The sequence below is a fragment of the Pan troglodytes genome, chromosome 11 (genome assembly GCF_028858775.2).
Source record: "Pan troglodytes isolate AG18354 chromosome 11, NHGRI_mPanTro3-v2.0_pri, whole genome shotgun sequence".
Classification (NCBI taxonomy): domain Eukaryota; kingdom Metazoa; phylum Chordata; class Mammalia; order Primates; family Hominidae; genus Pan; species Pan troglodytes.
In genome coordinates this window covers 1906667-1928784 of record NC_072409.2, presented here as the reverse complement: position 1 = coordinate 1928784, position 22118 = coordinate 1906667, and the positions used below count along the sequence as shown (strand labels likewise).

The 22118-nt window shown below is 64.4% G+C and overlaps 1 protein-coding gene across 5 annotated transcripts in view; it reads right to left on the bottom strand.

The window, feature by feature from the left end:
- Positions 1 to 22118, bottom strand: part of NOTCH1 (notch receptor 1) — a 52312-nt gene that overhangs the window by 17806 nt on the left and 12388 nt on the right. Inside the window, exons 3-15 of one of the 5 annotated variants that reach the window (XM_520371.7) lie at positions 11436 to 11698; positions 10570 to 10908; positions 7162 to 7284; positions 6310 to 6543; positions 5856 to 6011; positions 5471 to 5656; positions 4989 to 5102; positions 3821 to 3934; positions 3323 to 3556; positions 3130 to 3240; positions 2352 to 2544; positions 1234 to 1379; positions 863 to 976 (exon numbers count right to left, since the gene is read on the bottom strand). In XM_520371.7, the coding sequence (XP_520371.3) occupies positions 863 to 976; positions 1234 to 1379; positions 2352 to 2544; positions 3130 to 3240; positions 3323 to 3556; positions 3821 to 3934; positions 4989 to 5102; positions 5471 to 5656; positions 5856 to 6011; positions 6310 to 6543; positions 7162 to 7284; positions 10570 to 10908; positions 11436 to 11698 (2327 nt within the window). The remainder of the gene's footprint in view (positions 1 to 862; positions 977 to 1233; positions 1380 to 2351; positions 2545 to 3129; positions 3241 to 3322; positions 3557 to 3820; positions 3935 to 4988; positions 5103 to 5470; positions 5657 to 5855; positions 6012 to 6309; positions 6544 to 7161; positions 7285 to 10569; positions 10909 to 11435; positions 11699 to 22118) is intronic. The other 4 variants (XM_009457720.5, XM_009457721.5, XM_009457722.5 and 1 more) reach the window with 4 other exon arrangements.

The window sequence follows — 22118 nt, the reverse complement described above, 5'->3', positions numbered from 1 at the left end:
CGTGTCTGAAAGGGACAGGGGCGCCCAGCCGTGGAGGGAGGGTCCTCACTGACTGACACAGGAGAGAAAACCCAGGTCCTTAACTTCGGTCAAAGAAAACAGCGTTCTGGCCACAGGCTGCTGGATGTCATGGGAACCGCAGGCGTGGAACCTCCAGCCCGGCTGCCTGGCCCAGGCAGGCCCACCCTGACCAGGCCCCGTGGCAGCACCCTCTGCCCGCTCCTGGGGAGCGCCAGGACCCCGGTGCTTGTGGACTCTTCTTTGTCTTTTCTAGAGATCATTTCCTGTGATCCCCTTGGCTGGGTTCATAGCAGGGGCTGGACAGTTGGGGGAACATCCCCCTCCCTGCTCAGCCCAAACAGAGGGCTCCTTGTTCCGCTCACACAAAGAGAGCCTGCCATCAAAGGAATCCCTCAGGTCCGGCTGGCGGGGGTGGGGAAGCCCGGCCCCCAGAGACGCCAGCAGGGTGGGCGCCGGGAGCACGGAGCCCACTGACCCAGGCCCGGCCCTGCTAAGGATTCACCTGCATCTTACCTGTGTCTTGCGGCAGGCTTGCCAGGTAAAACACATGCTTGCATGAAAATTTTCTCCCAGGCATCCTGTATCTTTGCTAATCTGCCAACCCCACCCCGGGGAGAAGGCCCACATACTGCAGGGGCCTAAGGCACTCAGTGAGGAGCAGAACCTTCTGGAAGGCCCCGCCCCAAGAAAGCCACCACTTTACCCTCCAGTCACGGCTTCCCAGGCCGCCCCCACCCCTGGCCCCACCCTCTCCAGCACAGGCCCCGCCCTCTCCAGCACAGGTCCCTCCCCTCCCACATAGGCCCCGCCCCCTCCAGCATCGGCCCCACCCACCCCTCACCTGTGTAGGGCAGCAGGCAGTTGCACTTGTACCCGGCAACGTCGTCAATACACGTGCCCTGGTTCAGACATGGGTTGGACGCACACTCGTTGATGTTGGTCTGGCAGTTGGGACCTGGAGGGAAGGGGACAGCACTCGGCATGTACAGCACTCCCAGGCACCTTGGCAGGGCCCCACAACAGCAGCCCTGGGCCTGCTCCCCACCCCAGGCCCCTCCTCATCTCCAAGAGCCAGAGGCCTGGAGTTAAGGCTTTGCCACGGGAGGGAGACACCATGCATGGTGCTGGCTGGACCTGGGTCCCGATCCTGTGTCTCCAGCTCCCCAGACTCGAGGGCGGCCCTCTGCACTGAGAAACGCGCAGCCCACTCACCGCTGAAGCCCTCCCGGCAGGTGCACACGTAGCCACTGGTCATGTCTTTGCAGGTGCCGCCGTTGACACAAGGGTTGGATTCACACTCGTTGTTGTTGATGTCACAGTTGGTCCCACTCCACCCAGGATCACAGTCGCACTTGTACCTGCAAGGGGGACCACACCGCAGGTCGAGGGAGGCCCGAGCAGCACAGCCAGGGCCTGGGCGCTCCCGGGTCTGCAATGCCCCATGGGCTGGTGGAGGTGCCCATCCACTCAGACTCGCAGAGTCCTTTAGTGGGGGCAGGCTGGGCGCTGTGGCTCACACCTGTAATCCCAGCACTTTGGGAGGCGGGGGTGGCTGAGCCACTTGAGGCCAGGAGTTCAAGATCAGCCTGGCCAACATGGCGCAACTCCCCCACCCCATATACACTAAAAATACAAAAATTAGCCAGGTGTGGTGGCACATGCCTGTAATCTCAGCTACTCGGGAGGCTGAGGCAGGGGAATCACTTGAACCTGAGGGGTGGAGGTTGCAGTGAGCTGAGATCATGCCATTGCACTCCAGCCTGGACAACAGAGCAAGGCTCTGTCTCAAAATAAAGAAAAAAGTGGGGGCCGCAGCGCTTCCCATACCCAAGACTGCGGCAGGGGTTTGGTTCATTAGCGAGGGGACCATGCCAAGTGCAGGGCAGTAGGGTGCTGCGAAAAGCCCCCCACCACTTGCCCGCTGTGTGGCCCCGAGCAAAGCACGTGCCTTCTCTGCGCCAAATGAGGGCAATGGGGTCCCTGCTGATTTAAATGGTCCCATCCAGGCAGAGTGCTGCCAGGCACATCATGGGCATCCGAAACACTTGCTGCTGTTACCATGGAAACGTGTTCCAGGGTCACTGTGGGCCTGTGTCCTGAGCACACCATGCAGCCCACAAGGACGCGCAGCGCACAGCTGCTGGGTGTGGACTGTAGTCTGACTGAGGACCCAGAGGCATGTGCGTCCCCGAGGAGAGCTCCCTGCCACCCAGCCCCGTCCGAGGCCCGTTTCTGGCCCATCTCAAGCTCTGTGCAGGTGCCACCCTCCTGGCAGCAGAGCTCCCAGGGTTTAGGACTGATGTGTCCCCATGATCGGCCCCGCCGCATACCCGTTGAGGCTGTCCCGGCAGGCCCCGTGGACGCAGGGGTTGCTGTTGCACTCATTGACCTCAGACAGGCAGGTGGGGTCGTGGTAGCCCTCGGGGCAGCGGCAGGTGAAGCCATTGATGCCGTCCTCGCAGGTGCCCCCGTTGTGGCAGGGGTTGCCCACACACTCATCGATGTTGATGTTACACATGCTCCCTAAGGGCAGGGCGGGTCAGACTCCGAGGCCCAGCGCCCGGGGGGTCCCACCCACGTCAACCTCGGTTTCCCTGTCTGTTGAGCCGGGGCGATCACCCTTCTGGCCACATCCTTCCAGGTGTCAGAAACCATCTTGGATCACAATGTGCCATGTGCCAGCCTCCCCGGGCACCAGTGCCCACTCAGGTCATCCTCCCAGGGACCCCAGGGGCAGGGGCTACTGCAGCCCTGACTGATGAGAATCTGAGGCCCAGAGAGGCAGAGGGACCTGCTCAAAGGTGCTGGTGAGCCACAGAGGCAGAAGGTACTCAAGCCTGACCTCAGGGCTGGCCGCTCCCTCTTGGCCTGCTGGGCCACTGTGCCAACACAGCCTGGGACAGCTCTGACCGGAGACAAGAGGGGTCGGGGGGACCCATCGTGCTGCCGGTTATAGCCCTGGTCCCGCTGCAATCTCTGCCGCAGACCACGGTCTGCCCAGGTGGGCAGCACCAAAGCCCCCACCCAACCCCTCAGCAGCCCCAGGGCAGTGGCTGACCTTGATCTCTGAGCACAGTGCAGTCAGCCCCCACGTGCAGGGCCACTCACCTGTGTAGCCCGGCTCACAGGCACACTCGTAGCCATCGATCTTGTCCAGACAGGTGCCCGAGTCGCAGGGGCTGCTGGCACAGTCATCCAGGTTGATCTCACAGTTGGGTCCTGAAGGGGTGGCACGTGTCGGTCAGTCCTCGGGCCCGCCCTGCCCACTGGCCCCCCGCTGGCCACCCGCCTGGCCGGCCACCTGTGGTCCCCTTCAGGCAGAAGCAGAGGTAGGCGTTGTCGCGGTCCTGGCAGGTGCCCCCGTGGCGGCAGGGCTGGCTGGAGCACTCGTTGATGTTGGTCTCGCAGTGGTGGCCCGTGTAGCCTGGGCGGCAGAGGCAGGTGAAGGTGGCGACGCCGTCCTTGCAGGAGCCGTAGTGGCAGGGGTCGGGGTCACACTCATCGATGTCCACCTCGCAGTGCGTCCCCGTGTACCCTGGACCGCGGGAGGGGCGGGCACAGGAAGACTTAGGACTGGCTGCCCCCGGGACACCCATGACCAGACCTGGGGTCGCCTGTGCCCACCTGAGGAGGGCTCCGAGCGTGGCATTCCCACCTACTCAGGATTGGGGCTGAGCTGTGCTCTCGGCCTCTGGACCAGGTGGCCCAGACCAAGGTGTCCATGACCTTGTCAGTTTCACTGCCCTGAGTGCCCTGTCCCGTCCCCTGTCCCTCCCCGCTGGTGGGCGCCGGCCCGCACCTTCCGTGCACACACAGGTGTAAGTGTTGGGTCCGTCCAGGCACTTGGCACCATTCTTGCAGGGGGTGCTGGCACACTCGTCCACATCGTACTGGCACAGATGCCCAGTGAAGCCTGGGGCCGGGGAGGGGAGGGAGTCATGTGCAACAGCACTATGGCCCTTCAGGGACCCCCGGCCAGACCCCAGCAGTGAGCGCCTGGCTGGGCTCCCCAGGGCACACTCAGCCTGAGCTCAGCCAGCCCCAGCTCTCCCTGCCTCCCGCTGCCCGCTCCCCGGATCAAAGCCCCTCCCCCAGCACCACACGCCCTCGCTCCCACAGAAGGGGCCTTTTTCCCAAACCGACTGGGTTGCTATGGCTACAGCGGAGCTGGGCTGAGTATGGGGCTCCCCTCGCTCCAGTGTCTGGGACGGGTAATCTATGTCTCGGGAGCCTGGGCTTGGGCCGGCAACGCCTCCCTGGGCTCTGCGCCCCGGCCCCCAGCTCTGGGACAGATGGAAACACCTTTCACCCAGGCCCCTGAGAGTTCCTCCAAGTCCGCCCCGGGCAGCCATCATCTCCATTGCAGGCCAACCTGCCCCACGTGGTTCTCTGCATACCCTTGTCGCTGGTGTGCCGTTGGGCAGGGGACATGGCAGGACAGGGCAGGCTGGCCTCCCTCCCAGCCTCAAGCCCTCAGAAAGCCAGGCTGGAGCCTCCTCCCTGTCTGGGCACTGCAGCTCCTGGTATACCCTTTTCTCCAGGCAGAAGGGGCTGCACCCAGATCAAGGAGGATCTCCTGGCCCTGGGCTCCACTGCGACCCCTGGGCAAGCTCCCACTCCCCACTGGGCCCTGCCCTTCCTTCGGGGAAGTCTGAAAACACTCCCATCCACTCATGAGGCAAAACCCTCGCTCTCCTGGGAATCTGAACACAACCAATGGCCAGGCCCCCCTCAGGAGGCTGGGGTGCAGACGGCCCAGGGGCAGAGGACACAATCCACGGCCAGGCCCCCCTCAGGAGGCCGGGGTGCAGACGGCCCAGGAGCAGGGGACACAACCCACGGCCCTCACCCCTCAGGAGGCCGGGGTGCAGATGGCCCAGGGGCAGGGGACACAACCCACGCCCAGGCACCCCTCAGGAGGCCAGGGTGCAGATGACCCGGGGGCAGGGGGCGGGGGCAGCCCTCACCCGTGGGGCACTCGCACTGGAACTCATTGATCTTGTCCAGGCAGCGGCCATTGTGCAGGCAGGGGCTGCTGGCGCACTCGTCTGTGTTGACCTCGCAGTGCACACCCTCGTAGCCTGTGGGGTGGGGCAACAGTGAGGGGGGCACGCGTGGCCCCAGTGCCCCACTGGGCACAGCTGTGGACTTGGGACAGAAACGAACCCTGCCTCCAGCCCAGTATCCCAGCCACCACGGGCCCCCTGCGCACCCGCTCCCCTGCAGCCCCTGTGGCCCCTGGCCCGGCACCCTCATCTGCCTAGCACTACCCCCGTGCTCTGCTGGCCCTGTGGCCTGGCCTCAGTTTCCCCATGCCCTGTGCAGGCTGTGGGCCCAGAAGGCATGGAGGCTGGGGAAAGCGGAAGCAACCCACAGATGTTCCCGGGGCTGCCCCTCCAAGGCTGCCCAGCCTCGACTCGGTTTCCCGCCCTGGCCCCGGCCAACGCACCAGGCATGCAGATGCACTGGAACTCCCCAATCTGGTCCAGGCAGGTGGCATCGTTCTGGCACGGGTTCGAGACGCACTCGTTGACGTCGATCTCGCATCGGGGGCCCGTGTAGCCCTGCAGACACTGGCACTCGAAGGAGCCCAGCGTGTTGATGCACTTGCCCGCATGCTCGCAGGGGTTGGCACCTGGCGAGGGCACACGGGTGAGAGGCTGCTCCAGGCACCCTGGCCCCTGCAACACCTCGCTGCACACCACCCCCATCGGACTGGCAGGGTCCCATCCCCCATCTAACCGGGCACCCCCTGAAGCCAGAATCGACTTCTCATCGGTTCTGGGGCCCGGCTGCCACCCCCACCTGGCCGCACCCCCTGTGCTGGCACCTACCCAGCGAGCACTCATCCACGTCCTGGCTGCAGGCCGGGCCCGTGTACCCCGAGGGGCAGGTGCAGATGGCCTTGCCATTGACAGGGTTGGTGTCGCAGTTGGAGCCCTCGTTACAGGGGTTGCTGATGCATGCGTCGTTGAGGTGGCACAGCAGACCTGGGCAGGCAGCGGCGGTCAGTGGGCATGGCCCCTGGGCCAGGCATGGCACACCACCCACGGCTGGGGTCCAACCCCACTGACACCCCAGGAGGAGCTGCCCGCCGTGACCCCATCGGGCATCCCGTGACACTTGGGACGTTCCGGGGGACTCACAGCGACCACCGGCCTCCCTGACCAGAAAGGCCCTTTCAGGTTATCCTGGGTGCAGGAGGGCCACAGTCCCTGGGTGAGGTCACACAGCTCAGGCCTGGCCCATGTGAGCCCCCTGCGCCCACCTGGGCCTCAAGGCACTCACCTGTGCGGCCATGGGGACACTCGCAGTAGAAGGAGGCCACACGGTCATGGCAGGTGGCGCCGTGGAAGCAGGCGGCGCTGGCACAGTCATCAATGTTCTCGCTGCAGTCCTCACCAGTCCAGCCGTTGACACACACGCAGTTGTAGCCACCGTGGGTGTTGTGGCAGGTCCCGCCGTTCTGGCAGGCATTTGGCATCAGCTGGCACTCGTCCACATCCTCGGTACAGTACTGACCTGCAGGGAACAGGAGCTGTCGGCCCCGGGCAGCTGCCACTCCCTGAGCTCCCTGTCCCCTAAGACGCAGGGTGGCAATGCCGCCCCCTCCAGGAAGCCTTCCTGGGCTGACTCCTCCACCCACCGCCAGCCTAAATCACTCCTTCCTCTGCAGGCCCAGCACCATGGAGTCTTGCCTCCTCTTTGTGCTCTGTGGACACTGCTGCGTCGGGGTGCACCTTTGCCCGACACCCCACCAGAGGGTAATTCCCGAACGCAGGGCCTGTCTGTTCATCCAGGCATCCCTGTGACCGGCCCAGGAAGCGTGGCCTGAGTGGGGTGCTGAAGGCCCTCAATGCCAGGACACCCCACTGGGCACAGGGGCTGCCTGGGGCCAGGTTGCAAACGGCCCACACAGACCAACCAGGGCCCTGTATGTGCTGACCCCCGAGGTGAGGGGCATCAGACCCTGGCCACGGGAAGTGGGGCCCCCATCATGTTGTCCTTCTCGGCCAACCCCAGTCTGCCTGGCCTGGGACAGGGTCTTGGCTGCTCCCCACTATGCCTGTGAGTGCAGTTTAGTAAGTGGGTAGCAGCCCCACCCCGGCTACCCCGCCCTGCGGCGACCCGTATACGCGCCTGTCCACTCTGGCGGGCAGCGGCAGTTGTAGGTGTTCACGCCGTCCACACAGGCACCCCCGTTCTTGCAGTTGTTTCCTGGACAATCGTCGATATTTTCCTCACAGTTCTGGCCGGTGAAGCCTGCCGCAAGAGGGGCCGGGTCAGCCTCTTCCCTGAGGTCCAGTCCGGCTCCTGCCTGGACCCCCGACACACTGCTCTGGACACAAGAGCCTGGCCTCCACGGCCCTGCCCTGGGGCCCCCGGGGTCTGTGCTCGTCCCCTGCCTCACTCCAGTGCCCAGAGGGACATGCCCTGCTTGAAAGAATCATTCTGGACAGGGCTGGCTAAACAGGGACTCAGGAACACTGGGTTCCAGAAGATTCTGTCACAAAAACCCCTGGGTCTCTTTTAAGAGTTTCCGGCAGCTCCTGCACCTGGGTGCCGCCTGCATGCTCAGAGCTCCCTACAATGTCTCCATAGGGGGGCCACACACCCCATCTTCAGGGGCTGACACTGGGGCCTGGGCTCTGAGCAGCAGGGGACATGGGGCCAGCAGGCTGCTGGCTGGGGCAGGGTGGGCCCCTCGCAGCCCCAGGGAAGCTGCAGAGATTCAGATGGCCCATCTTCCCTGGGGCAGAGCTCTGGTGCCCACCTCCTCCTCCCCCTCCTCCTCCACAGGCTGCCAGGGCCCCCTCCCCCGAGGTATGGCCCCACCCAGGCCTCCAAGGCAGCCAGTTAGCTATTAATCCACTCAACTCCCGCTGGTTCAATGATCAACCCAGAAAGGCGCGTTCGGCAACAGCCAAACCTGTAGCCGGTTACTAATTGCCGCCCTCCCGAGATGCCTTTGAACCCCCCTTGCCCTTGGAGTTCCCACCTGCTCGGCCCCTCCCTCTGAGACATTGCCCCGCCGCCACCACCCCGTCCGTCCTGTCTGTCTGCTGGACCGGAGCAAAAGCAGGCAGCCAGAGACAACCAAAATCCAAAATGCAAATCAGCTTGGGGAGCACCCAAAACCAGATCCCAGCCCTGGCGCGGTGGCTCACGCCTGGAATCCCAGCACTTTGGGAGGCTGAAGTGGGTGGATCGCTCGCGCCCAGGAGTTCAAGACCAGCCTGGACAACATGGCGAAACCCCGTCTCTACAAAAAAAAAATACAAGAAGTAGCAAAGCGTGGTGGGGCGGGCCTGTGGTCCCAAGCTACTTGAGGGGCTGAGGCAGAAGGATCGCTTTAGCCTGGGAGGTCAAGGCTGCAGTGAGCTGAGGGCACGTCACTGTACTCCAGCCTGAGTGACAGAGACCTGTCTCAAAAAAAAAAAAAAATTCAGAGCCTGGAGCCTGAGTCCCGGTCCCACTCACGTGTGGGACCCTGCACCCCGGCTCCTAGGCAGGTGGGGCCCCTGGCTGGGCCTGCGACCCCAGGGCTGCCCTGCAAAGCACTGGCTGAGGCACACAGTGGGAGAGAGGGCGGGAAGCCAGCGAGAGCCCCGTGGACCCCAGCTGGACCCTCTGCGACGTAGCCTCGGCCAGCGACCCCACGAGGAGACAGTGCTGACGTGCCAGGCAGGCTGTGCGACCCCAAATCCCAGCCAGTTCCCAGGCCTGCAGAGCTCAGGGCCGCCCCCACCTCGGTTCCCCGTGACTCCACACACAGCTGTCTCCTGGGCTCCTGACCACCCAGAGGTGGCTGAGGGCCCTTCAGGGGGCCTGGGTGCAGGGGCCACCGGGGACAGTCTGAAGCTGGGGTCTGGCAGGCCTGAGTCATTTGGGGAGGCCCCCGGATGGTCATCTCACCCTGAAACGGCCAGACTCCACAGCAGGCAGTGAGCACACCCCTCACCGGACGGGTGACCCAGCCCCCAGCACCCCAGCCTCTGAGATCTACCCACACTCAAGTGAGTGAACCTCACCAGCCCCTCCCCTTCCCTCCCTGCCCACTCACCAGGGCCCTGAGCTGCCCTGCACGGGCAGTGGCTCTGAGCCGGCCCAGCACCCCTGGCATCTCTGCCGCTGGGCCTCACCAGGAGGTCCTCACCCACCCTGCCCAAGGTGGGTGGGCATCAGCTCTGCACGCAGGTGGCCTTGGACAAGGCCGCACACACCCCACCTGCCCTAGCCTGAACCACGGCCCCCCGAGAGCTTGGCCCCTCAATCCGTGTGACTGGAGGTAGGGTCCCGTGCTGCTAGGAAGGCATCTGAGCCCCCACCAGCAGAAGGGCTCTGCGCCCCACCCTGCAGAGATCCAAGCCGGCCAGGGAGTGTCTGTCCCCACCCCACGCTCGCCCAGTGACTTGCAGGAAACGCACACGTCTGGTGTCTGCACGCAGAGTTGGCTGGGCTCAGCTGACTGGGCAGCCAGGGAGCTTCCCCTTTGCAGGGGCCAGGCCAGCTTGGGGCTTCCAAGGGGGTGGGGCAGCCCTTGGGTCACCCGTGGGTCAGCCAGGACCCTGTGCACCCTCCAGCCCCACCCCTGCCTGAATGCCCTCTCCCCATTCCCACCTAACAGCCATTCTGTGCAGCTGAGATTAGAGGTTTTCTTTTTTCTCTTCACTTTTTTTTTTTTTTTTTTTTTGAGACGGAGTCTCGCTCTGTCGCCCAGGCTGGAGTGCAGTGGCGGGATCTCGGCTCACTGCAACCTCCGCCTCCCGGGTTCAAGTGATTCTCCTCCCTCAGCCTCCTGAGTAGCTGGGACTACAGGCGCGTGCCACCATGCCTGGCTAATTTTTTGTATTTTTAGTAGAGACGGGGTTTCGCCGTGTTAGCCAGGATGGTCTCCATCTCCTGACTTTGTGATCTGCCCACCTCGGCCTCCCAAAGTGCTGGGATTACAGGCGTGAGCCACCACGCGCGGCCGAGACTGGAGGTTTTCAAAACTCTTCCTTATTTTTAGAGCTGCTGCAAAATTTACTCAAACAAGAACTACAGCAGAGAGGCTCCTACGTACAACACGGGGATCGGGGAGCACTGCGGACACGGGCAGGCGGCTGCGCCTACCTGTCACCCCCACCCGCAGGAGACCAGCAGGATGGCAGGAAGGGCCACGGCTTGGGAAGTGATGGTGCCCCCGCAGCTCCCACACCCTCTCCGGCCCCAGCCCCACTCCAGGGGAAACCCTGGGGGTTGCGCAAGTCAGGGTGCCTGCACTGCGGGGAGGCAGGGCGTCCTACAGCTCGAATGTGAGTTCCAGGAAACTCCAAAGACACGGGCTGGCACCTGGACCCTGTGCAAGCCTCCTCCCAGTGCACACCCCGCTCCAGACGCGTCCCCCCAACACCACACGCAGTCTGGGGAACTCGCCATCCCGCCTTCCCAACTCCCCGCCATGGGCCCTCCCAGGGCTGCCCCTACACCAGGCGCCCCGTTCCCACTCCCTGGGCCTGGCAGCCGGGGAGGGGCTCATGCACCCCGGCCAGCGGGCAGCACTACCTGGCAGGCAGGCACACTCGTGGGTGACGTCGCCCGTGGGGCGGCAGGTGCCCCCGTTCTGGCAGGGCGAGGGGCTGCAGGGCACATAGGGCCGCTCGCAGTTGGGGCCGGTGTGGGTGGCGCGGCAGACGCAGCGGTAGGAGCCGACCTCGTTGTGGCAGGTGCCTCCGTGGCGGCAAAGCCCGGGCTTCTGGCCACACTCGTTGACATCCTGCCGGCAGGTGGGGCCGTGGAAGCTGGGTGGGCAGTGGCAGATGTAGGAGGCCTCGAAGGGCAGGCACTGGCCACCGTTGGCACAGGGGTTGGAGGCGCACGGGTCAGCCTGCTGGCACGATTTCCCTGGAGACAAGGGGCAAGAGGGTCGTGCTGGCCTCACTGCTCCCCGAGGCCGGGCCTTCCCTCCCTTCAGGCCACCTGGAGGTGCCAGCCTGGGCTCCACCTTAGGTGCTATCACATTTGATCCTCAGGACCTGCCGTGAGACCGGTTGCCTTTGGCAGATGAAGGACCACAGCTCCCAAGAGGCCTGAGCCTGGGCCGTCTCTTCCCAGAGCTGACACCTCCAGACACCCTTCACCCTAACAGGTGAGGGCCAGTGCACGGCAGGAGGAAGGGGGCAGGGGCGGCCTGGACACAGAGGCTCCCCTTGTCTCGCAGAAGTGGGGACAGCAAGAGTTGGGCCAGAGCAAGCAGCTGAAAACGAGGCGATTCCAGGTCTGGGAGGGGGGCAGGGACCCTGGGGCAGGGGCTCCCAATTACTTCCGGGTCAGAGACCCGGGCCTGGATCCCACCAAGTACCTCAAGTTGCCTGGGCAGCTGGCGGCGGGCCTGGGTCTGCCCACCCCTCAGGCTGTGGGTCCTCCCTCACCTGACCAGCCGGGCGGGCAGCGGCACTTGTACTCCGTCAGCGTGAGCAGGTCGCAGGTGCCCCCGTTGCGGCAGGGGTTGGTGAGGCAGGCGTTGTCCAGGGGTGTCAGGCAGAGGGGCCCAGAGAAGCCCAGGGGACAGCTGCAGGCATAGTCTGCCACGCCTCTGCGGTCCACCACGTGGCATGTCCCGGCGTTCTTGCAGGGGGTGCTGAGGCACGGGTTGGGGTCCTGGCATCGCGGGCCCACGAAGGCCCCGCCACAGCTGTTGGCAGATGTGCCAGGGCAGTTAGTTCCCACCTGCTTCCCCAGCGCCCCCGCCACTCAGCACCGGGCACCTGTCATGGGCACAGCCGCCTCCCCCCACACCCCAGGCACGGGCACAACGGGTGCTTAGCAGGGTTCCCTTAGGGCTGATAAAATGTTCTGGAAACAGACACATGCCGCGATTGCACAACTTTGGGAATGTACTGAATGCCACTGAATGAGGCTGAGGCAGGAGAATCACTTGAACCCAGGAGGCAGAGGTTGCAGTGAGCCGAGATCACGCCACTGCACTCCAGCCTGGGTGACAGAGCAAGACTCAAAAAAAGAAAGAAAGAAAAAGACAAATGACTGCTAACTCGGGGAACAAGCTAGAGACTAGGATGTTCCAGCAGAACCCAGCTTGGACTCCACAGCCCAGGCAGGGGTCTGGGTCTACACCCGCGGAGAGCCATGGAGAGGAGCTGGGTACATTAGCTCCGTAGAGCCTCCGGGTCTGCAGGCCTATCTGCTTTTCTTCCCAGCTTTGCTAAAGCGAACAGGCATTGCTTGGGCAGTAACAAAGGCCGTGGTTTTTCCAACCTTCAGGTGTCAACATGAGGGCAGTCACGGAAAGTGTGGATCAGCCCCTTCCTACGTGGAAGCCTTTCTTTTTCTTTTCTTTTTTTCTTTTTTTTTTTTTTTTTTGAGTCTTGCTCTGTTGCCCAGGCTGGAGTGCAGTGGCGCGATCTCGGCTCACTGCAACCTCCGCCTCCCTGGTTCAAGCGATTCTCCTGCCTCAGCCTCCCGAGTAGCTGGGACTACAGGCACCTGACACCATGCCCAGCTAATTTTTGTATTTTTAGTAGAGACAGGGTTTCACCATGTTGGCCAGGCTGGTCTTGATCTCTTGACCTCGTGATCTGCCCGCCTCGGCCTCCCAAAGTGCTGGGATTACAGGCGTGAGCCACCGCGCCCGGCCAGGAAGCCTTTCTGATGGGACACCTCACGCTGAGACTGCAATGGGGATGGGACATCTCATGCCAAGATCGCACTGGGGATGAAGGCCGGCCCGTTCCCTGCCCACACTCAGCCCCCAGACACGTTTCCCTTTCGGCACTGAGTCTTCATAACTCACATCCAGGCACATCAGCCAGGAGCAGAAGCACCCACATTACAGCCGGGGAAACCAAGGTGCCAGGAGGAGGTCCCTGTGCCAGGTCTCTGCAACCCCGTAAAGGTGGGTGAAAGGCTGCCCCTCACCCCGGACACACAGTCTGGGCTCAGAGAGAACAAGGGGAGCCAGGGGAGGGGTCCTGCATCTCCACCCAGGCCTGGTCTCACCTGTTCCCTGTGGCAACAGGCGCAGAGCCTGCCCCCCCCCCAGCCACCTGCTGTGGTCATAAATCTCCGGCCCCTGTCACCTCCTGGCCTTGCGCTCCGGGAAAAGGTCTGGGACCCACCAGGCGCCGCTCTTCCCAGTGGTGAAGCCTCTGAAGCAGAACATGCCACCAGCCTCAGCGGCCCCAGCGGCCCGGGAAGGCAGCGGCCTCACGGCTCAGGCCCTGGGTGGGCACGGCCTCCTCCAGATGGGATGTACAGAGGGAACCGTCCCGCCTTCCAGAGCCCACCTGGGTGCGGGGCTGCGGCGGCCGCCTGCCCCAGGACCGGCCCTGAAGCTGCCGGCTTCCCACAGGACCCCCACCGGCCCCCCAAGTCTTCGCCTCCTCTCCCGCTTATTCCCACCCCAGTGTCTCCAATCAGACCTGTGATATGTGTGGCAGTGGCCTGGGGGGGGCCTTACCCTGAGGGGCTTGTGGAGGCTGGGGGTGGGGGTTCCTGTGCGTTTCTCAGCAGCCAGCCACGCCCCTGTCCCAAAGGCCCGGGAGGCATCTGTCTTCCCCGAAGCCTTTTACCCGTGGCCACGGCTTGGGTAGAGAGAACGCAAAAGGGCCACTCTGGCCGACCATCTGTTGCCAGAAGCCAAAAGTCCCAAACCAACTGGCTTAAAGAAAACACATGTCACCCCCTCCAAAGGGGCTCTGGGGAATTCACTCAGGCCTTGCTACGGCTCCTGCCAGCCCAGTGAGTGACGGGCACAGCCCCGGAATGAGGCTCCCCCTCCTCCATCCCATGTGGCCGGTCACTCCGGGGCTGCAGCGACAGACCTGCCTCTGCGGGCACCTGTTGGGAGGGCAGACGTGGTTCCCACTGCACGCAGATCCAGTTACAGGCTGGCCGGTCCCCGAGGTGGAGCGGCCGCTGGGAACCCGTGGAGTGCACAGGCTGGGCTGGGCTGGGCTGTGGCCACAGGAGGGGCGCCCTCCCTCCACATAAATGCCCCATTGTCAGGCGGGAGTTGGCCACAGCTCCCGCTTGGAGAAAAGGCCCTTTTTTCTTTCCCAGCCGCTGAAGTCGGCAGGGGGTGGGTACAGGACAGAGGGCGCTCGGTCATCAAAGCCGGGGCTGGAGGCTCCTCAGCCTGGCCCATGCAAGCCGGTCCCCTGCCTCCCGGCCCCTCGAGGCTCCAAAGAGTGGGAAAAGCTCACCTGCTGGGCAAGACGGGGAGGAGGGGCAGGGGAGGCCCACCCCACAGCTTTAGGGGACCCCAGAGGGGAGACGCTGGAGGTCCGAGCCCCTAGAGCAGTCTCCCACTAAGTGCCCTGAGGTCACAGGACATTGGCTGTCCCTGAATGGACCACAACGCTCTGCCCGGACACCGGGCCCCACTCCCCACCCTGAGCGCGGACCCCAGCGTGGAGGACTGTGGGAGAATCTGCCCAACCGGACGCATCCCAGTTAACGAGGCTGTATCACGCCGGGCCAGCAAGAGGAAAACACGCCCCATAAATCAGGCATCGGTGCTCGGACAAAGGGCGGCTGGGAGCAGGTGTCGGACGTGGCGGCAGCTGCTCCCAGCGGGTGGGGCAGGAGCCCCAGCCGGAGGCCTGAGGAGGCTCCCGTGGGGGAATGCAGGCTGAGAGGGCCCATTGTCCGCCCCCACTCCCAGCCTGGGCATCGGACACCACAGGGAAGGCCCCTGCCACGGCCCCACAGCCACGGCTTGGAGGTTCCGTGAGACGCGCTAGCTGGGGGGAACCGGGCCGAGCCTGGAGAAAGTTTTGAGCCAGGTGTGGGGGTCTGTGTGTGGGGGGCAGCTTTGGGCCCAGTCTCCCGCTGCTGCTGTGGGCAGCCTCCAGCCTGTGCCCGCCCCAGTCTGTACCTCTCTCCCACCTGGCCACAGAGCTGGAGCACCCTACAGACGGCAACACCTGCCCTCCGCACAGCACCCAGACGTCCCTGAGAAGGTGGGAGGGACCTCAGGCCTGCAGCATGGCCATGGCCAGGACCACCAGCCTGTGAGCAAACCCTTCACAGCCTTGGCGCTGGCCACACCCCTGGTACCCGGGCCACTCTGTCTTCAACGCCGTCCCGGCAGCCAGGTGGGTGTGGGCCGTGAGGTGGGCGCCAGGGCTTGGCCGAGTGAGGTGGCACCCAACAGCTGCAGTGCCCACGGGGATCCTCAGGGCTTCCATGAGTGACCCGCACCCCACCTTCCACCGTCCCCGCATCTCCTCCTGTCAGGGGCGGTGGGGAGACCCCTCTGGGGCTAAAAAGTGGGGCTTGAGATAGGGAACGCCAGTCTCCCCCGACTGGACGAGAGAGCTGCCCTGTCCACCAAGCCACCCAGCCCTCGGGCTCCCATGGAGGAGACCCAACCCACGCCAGGTGTGCCCCCATGGACTCCCCTTCCGTGCGTCCCTCTTAGGGTCACCTGGCACCTGCCTGTCCCATCCCCCACGCTCAGTGGCCTGGTGGCGCTGGGGTAACCTGTCCTATCTGGGTCCCCCGCAGGTGAGCGGCGGGCGGGGGCTCCAGGAGGGCTGCGGGGGGAGGGTGCCAAGTGGCCCCGGCGCCTGCTGTGCCACTTCCACCACCTCTACCGCCACCACTTTGTTCCCGCCTCAGTATTTCCACTGTGCCGCTCCCGCCCTCCCTGCCAGGGCCGCTCCATAGAAATGCGACTCCAGAAAGCAGCGGGAGGCAGATGCTGCCGAGACCTTTCACCCAGGACGAATTCTAAATTGTGCTGTTTTCCTTTCTAAGCTAAGCGGCCATCTGCCACCCCCAGGGGACAGATGACAGTTCCCTCCGCCCCAAAATGAGAAGGAGGGGTGAGAGGGACTCAGTGGGGGCAGGACTCACTCACTTCCTGCCCTCAAGGAGTTTATGGTCATGCAGGGCCAGGGATGGGGGCACAGGCGGAGGCCGAGCAGAGGGGTGGGGGTGTGGGGTCAGCTGGACCCAACCCAGCTGGGGTGTCAGTGATGTGGCTGGCTCTGCACCCGCAACAGGAACCAGAGACCCTGGGTGGGAGAGGTGCTTCCCATGGCTCCACCAGGTGACAGCACCTCCCAAGGCAAGGATGGGCAGGGACAGTGGGGGGTGGGCAGGGACAGTGGGGGGGGATGGGCAGGGACAGTGCAGGGGGGATGGGCAGGGACGGTGAGGGGGATGGGCAGGGACAGTGAGGGGGATGGGCAGGGACAGTGGAGGGACGGGCAGGGACAGTTGGTGGGACAGGCAGGGACAGTGCGGGGGCCTCTCCGGTGCATAGGAGCTGCACTTCCCAGAGGGGAAGGAACGGCCCTGCACACCCCGGCTCCCTGGGAAGGGAAGGGGAGGAGCTGCCTGGCTGAAATCAGCATCTTAACACACCCCACCTGTTCCCCAGCAGAGCCACAGGTCCAGCCCCACCTGCCCTCCTTGGGCCTCACTGCCAATCCCGGCCCATTGTCCTGCCACAGAAGCCCAAGGGTCCCCTGGCAGCAGTGTGGTCCCTCACAGGGCAATAAATGGGGGTCTTCTCCCCAGACACCCCCAACAGCTGCTGCTCCCAGGGAGCCCGTGGCCACGTCCTGCAGGAGCCAATCGCTAGGCGGCCAGCCTGAGGGTGCCCCTGCCCCTGGGACCCCTCCCTCACCAGCAGGACCTGCCCCCAGCCTCAAGGGGCTTTCTGCCCAGAGGGGAGTCTAGGGCTCCCACTCTGCCTGCTCCTGTGATGGCAGGGGCACCCCCACGCCCTCCCCAGACCCAGATCCTGCCGTGCTCTGCTAAGACCCAGCAAGGCTGACCACCTTCTACCCACGCCACTGACAGTGGGCCCCGCCAGGTGACCTGGGCCACACAGACAGGCCCACCCATCGGCCTGCCCAAGCAAATGGGGCCATATGTGGACTGGCCGAGGGGACACTGTGACCCCCTACTGGAGACGGGGAGACAAGGCCAGACCTGGGTGGGGATGCTTCCCAAGGCAGGCTTCCATGAGGCCAACGAGCCCAGCTCTAGCCCGGACCAAGGCTTCTGGGGCAGGGGGAGTCCTGGGACTTCAGCCCCTCCCTTGGGCAGAGGCTAGACCAAGTTTCCCCAATCCCAGTGGGCACCACCCACCTTCCAGGAGGCACTGGCTGCTAAGAAATGAGCTGGGCAGGGGGCTCAGGGTCCCACCTCGGGTCCTCTCCCACTGGAACGGCCAAGCAGCCCAGCCCTGGGGAATGGAGGAGGCTTGGGAAGATGCTGGAACCTCGTTGCTCATAGCCCCTTCCCTGGCCTCCCCAAATCCCCCAGAACAAAGAGCTATATAGCAAGGAAGGCCCCGGGCTCCTCAAACCTGCCAGGACCCTGTGTCCAAACCCCTGTTCAAACAGCTGGCTGGAGCCTCTGCGGTGGCTAGGAGGCCCTGAAAGGCGCCCTGCAGCCGCTGGGTCTTTCTTCCCTTTCTGCTCCCGGCTTCCTTCCCCATCTTGGACAGGAGAGAGGGATGCAGGCACCGAGGGGGCCAAGGCGGCCCACGATAGCGCAGCACCACCAGGCCTGTTCACCGTTGGGGCACAAAACCACGAGATTGGGGGCTGCAATGTGGGATGGCTGCCTCCAGCCACCACCTGCGGTCCCACCTGAGCTGTGGTCATCCCCAGCGCCTGCAGCCGTTGGGCTGGAGCTGCTGAAAGCTGCATGGGGGCCCTGCCCTGGCTCCCAGGGCCCCAGGAAGGAGGAAAGGGGCAGTGGGGGCTTCAGGGAGGTGGGGGCCCAGAAAAGGAGCCAGCCCCAAACAGCCGCCGCTCCAGAGACAGCAGGCAGCAGGGGGCGGAGTTGGGTGGGGCGGGGGTCGCAGCCGGCCCGCCACAGCGCAGGGACCCAGCCGGGGTCTGAGCCGGGGCCAGGCTTTCCGACCCAAACAGCTGTTGCCGGCACCCCCAGCTCTTTTGTCTGCAAATCTTTTCCCCCAGTTGCATCCTCGGATGGTTTAAAATGTGCGAAGGAGGAAGTGCAGGAAGGCCAGGTTTCCTCCTCTGGCTCCGGGGAAACCCTTTGTGTGGGAGGCGGGATGGGGACAGAACCTGTCCTCCCGGGAAGCCACCTTTCCCGCAGCCGGGAAAACAATGCCCTCACCCGACATGGGAACGGCTGTCTGCATCTGACCGACAGAAGGCCCGTGGAGATGGCGGAGCTGGGGTGGCCACTCTGGGGGCATGTGGCCAGCCCCTCCCCAAAATGCCAAGGCACAGCCCAGCAGGCTCTGAGACCCCAGGAACTAGGTGTCACCAAAGTGCCCCGCAGGCTGTTTGGAGTGTGAAAAACGCCTGCTGGAGCCCCACCTGCTGCTCCACTGCGGGAATTTCCCACGCGGATCCCCCAAAAGCAGGCATGTGTCTCCTGCCCTGGGACCCCAACGGCCCCTAGGGACCCATGTGGACAAACCTCTTGAGTTGGAGAGGCCAAGATGGTGATGACACGCCGGGGCTCTGCTCCCAAGAAGACCCAGCCCAGCCCTGCACCCCACGATGGCTCAGAGGCAGGGAAGGCAATGGACAGGCCCACAGCAGCGCTGCTGGAGGGCTCAAACCACACTCCATGAATGAAGTCGGGCATCACAGGCTGCGCTCCGGGCCAGCACCAGACATGCTTCTAGCAACCTCCCACCACTGCTCCTGAACAGATCCTGTCGCTGGGGGTGGCAGGAAGGGGCTGCCCGGAGGGGCTCCTCTTCTCCTCTGGAGTGAGCCCCACAGCCAGCAGGGCAGTCGCCCGGAGGTGCTGACTCCATGTCCAGCGTCCTTGTTAAGAATGCTGCAAGGAGGGGAGGGATCCCGAGACATCTGTCCGGCACACACCAGCCCAGCAATGAAGAAACTGAGCCCACGCCCCTCCTGGCCTGACCTACACTCGGGCTTTCCAAGCTCTGTCTCATGGGACCCCCACAACCGCCCTGGGGGCGTGTAATGGGCCCATTTCACAGGTGAGAAAACGGGGCAGCTATGCCCAGCACACCACCCGGATCTGAAGGCAGCTCAGAACCACTCCTGCTGATGGGGACCAGAGCGGGGCAGGGCAAGGCAGCTCCTCAGGGTGGCACAGGAGTGGCAGAAGCTCCCTGGGAAAGAGGAGGAAGGCGCGTGTCCCCCGCACCCCCAGCCCCACCCAGACGGTCTGGATGTTTCGCCCGACCACCTGATCTCCCAGGACCGGGAAGTCTGGAGCAGACAAAGCATTCTTACAGCTCCACCGAAACACAAAACCCTAGGGTGGTGGCGGCAGAGCCCTGGGCGAGAGAGACCCAGCCTCCCGCTCCCCTTCCTTCCTCCCGCCCAGCGGGAGGGCACCGATGCCCCTTCACCCACAGCACCCGCGGTGCGTCGGCACTGGTGAAAGAGGGATGAAGCCGAAGCCCACGCTGCCGGAGGAGCACTCCTGGCCTCCCGGGGGCAGACGCCGCCCTCCTGCGCCTCCTCCCGCCTGTCCCAGGAAACCACCAGGACACCTCTGTGTGCCTCCCGATTCGGCCGCAGATGGACGGCGGCTTCAGTGGTGGCCCCAGAGGTCACCTCATCCCCATCACACCCGCCGGCTCCCTGCTCTCTGACCACACGAGGCACAGAGGGGCCTCCAAGCCCAGGAATCCTCCTCTCGGAACACCGCTCGCCTGCCGACCCAGTCCCAGCGCCCAGCCCGGCTCACATACCGGCCCACTGTGCCCCTGGCACCCCCTCAGAGCCTCACTCTGCCCAGGCCCAGCATGATCACCGGGCGCCTGGGATTACCCCACACTTGGGAAGTGGGATCCAGGCAGGTGCCTGCAGCCCTGGGAGGGGCCCATAAGGAGGGGCACCTGGGGGAGGGGCCTGCAGTGCCACAACCTGGGGGACACCAGGGTGTCCCAAGACAGCTGGCACAGGCTGAGGACTGTCTGGGGTACCTTTCCCTGTGGGGAAAGTTGGGGATTCTTGGGCTGGACTTGGCAGGTCCTAAAACTTCTCCCCCTCCAAGGCACTGAATAATGCCCAGCCTCGCCCAGTGCCTCGTGGCCTCGCCCAAATATCTCGCACTACCTCACCCAATCCCGCAGGACCTCGCCCAAATCCCACACATGACCTCGATCAAATAGCGCACAACCGCATGCAAATCCCACACAGTCTCCCCAGAGCCTGTGGCTGGGGCTGGCCTCTGGGAGAGACCTTCCTGGAGGGGCCCCCACAGCACCAGGAAGGGGCTCCAGGGTGGATGACACAGATGACACATCCCCGGGGGAGCCGGGCGTGCCGCCCGAGACCCAGCTACACCTCCCACAGCCGCCATGACTCTGTAGCCAACTCAAAAGAAGGCGCAACAATTCGCAGCAGTCGCCCAGCCACAAGGACGGCAGCTGGGGCTGTCAGGAGCCCTGGGGGACACTTCATGGCCCCAGCCGCTTCCCATCTCCTAAGGAGGAGGGGAGCTCAGAGAGGTGGTGGCGGCCCGGGGTCGCACAGCCCACGTGGGGGAAAGAAGTCCGTGGCCTGTGTTGTCGACCCAGTGCCACCCCACGCCTGGAAGGGGGAAGGTCTGGTGGGGGTGGCCGGCCTGGACTGCAGCCCCTGCAGGCTGGAGCCAAGCCTTCCAGTCACCTGCAGCCACCCACCTGCCTCCACCTCCATTCCCACTGCCCACCTGGCCCCAGGGCTGCCGACAGCCCAGCCAGGCCCGTCCACCAGAGAGCTGCAGAGCTCTGTGCTGGGCCAGACCCTGGAGGGCCAGACCCTGGAGGCCCAGGACAGGACCTCGCCACGGCCTGAGCCCCGCCACCATGTGGACCCTGGACACTCAGCCCTGCCCGGCCTCCCCACCTGGCTCTCCGTCAGACAGGAATGAGGCCAGCCGCCTTCTGACCACTGAAGGGGAAGTAGGAGGGGCCACCCAGGGGCTGCACCCCGGGAGCTGGGACCAACCCAGGTCCCTCTATAAGAATGGAGAGTGGAGGCCCAAGGGGGGGACTCTGGCCCAGCCCCCTCCGCACACCAGCCAGTGCCCAGCCTGAGCTCAAGCATCTCTTACTGAAAAGCCGTCAGGGAAACCACACATGTTCAACCCCTGGCGGCTCCCCCAAACCTCTCATTTCCAGTAACTGTGTGTTTCCGCTCGTCAACAGCTGAAACCGGGCGGAACTTGGGGGGCCCCACCACGCGGCCCTGCTGTGCGGCACGGGGCTCATCTGTCCCCCGGCTGCGGGGAGTCAGCTCTCACCACCCACCTCCTTCCCAGATAGTCTCTGTGCCCACTCGACGGCCCGGCAAGCCCGGCCCCTGCCTGCCACGGCCACAGTGGCCTCAGAGAGCTGCCCTCTCTGGCCAGGGTCGGGGCCTGAGCTGCTGCCTCCCGCAGGGTCGAGGGCAGGACACTTGTCTGAGGCTTGGGTGGGGCAATGGCACCTCCTCAGGGCCTCAGCCCCCGGGCAGGCTCGGTGACCATGGGCCTACAGCAGGGAAAATTCTGGGCCAAAAGCTCCAGCCTCCTACTAGGGCATCTGTCTGCAAATGCACCTTAACCTGACCGCTTGGGCGGTGGGGGAGCCTGTTTCAGGGAAAGTGAGGGATGCGCCAGTTTCCTCCTTTGGACTTGATGAGGCACGAACGCATCTCTAATAAAGCCAGGTCTCCCCGCCGTGGCTCCCTGGGCGGGTGCCTGTGGCTCGGGCCATGAGTCACGCTGGGTAACCCCAGTACGGCGAAGAGGGCAGGAAGCTGGGAGCCACCGCCTCTGTGCCCGGTTGTCATCTCGGCACGAGGGCGACCGTCGGCTTCGTCCTGCCCTCCATGTCTGAGGGCTTTTGGGATGTGGCGGGAGATGGGGGAGTCCACTTCCCAAACCCGGTGCATCCTGCAGGGCCGCTGCACTCACAAAAAGGCTGACTCCACACAGGACCTGCCTCCCTGGGCCTTGGCTCAGGCTGGGGTGAGACTGGCCTCCTGTGCTACCTGTGGAAGAGTTTGTTCAGCAAATTGACAGTGTCAACAGAATGTCAAGGGGGCATTTACCCAGCTTTAAACAACCAATTCAAGCCCTTCAGAGACGCACAACGGACGCCCAGGCCAGGGGACTGCGTAGACAGGGTCGACATCTGATGA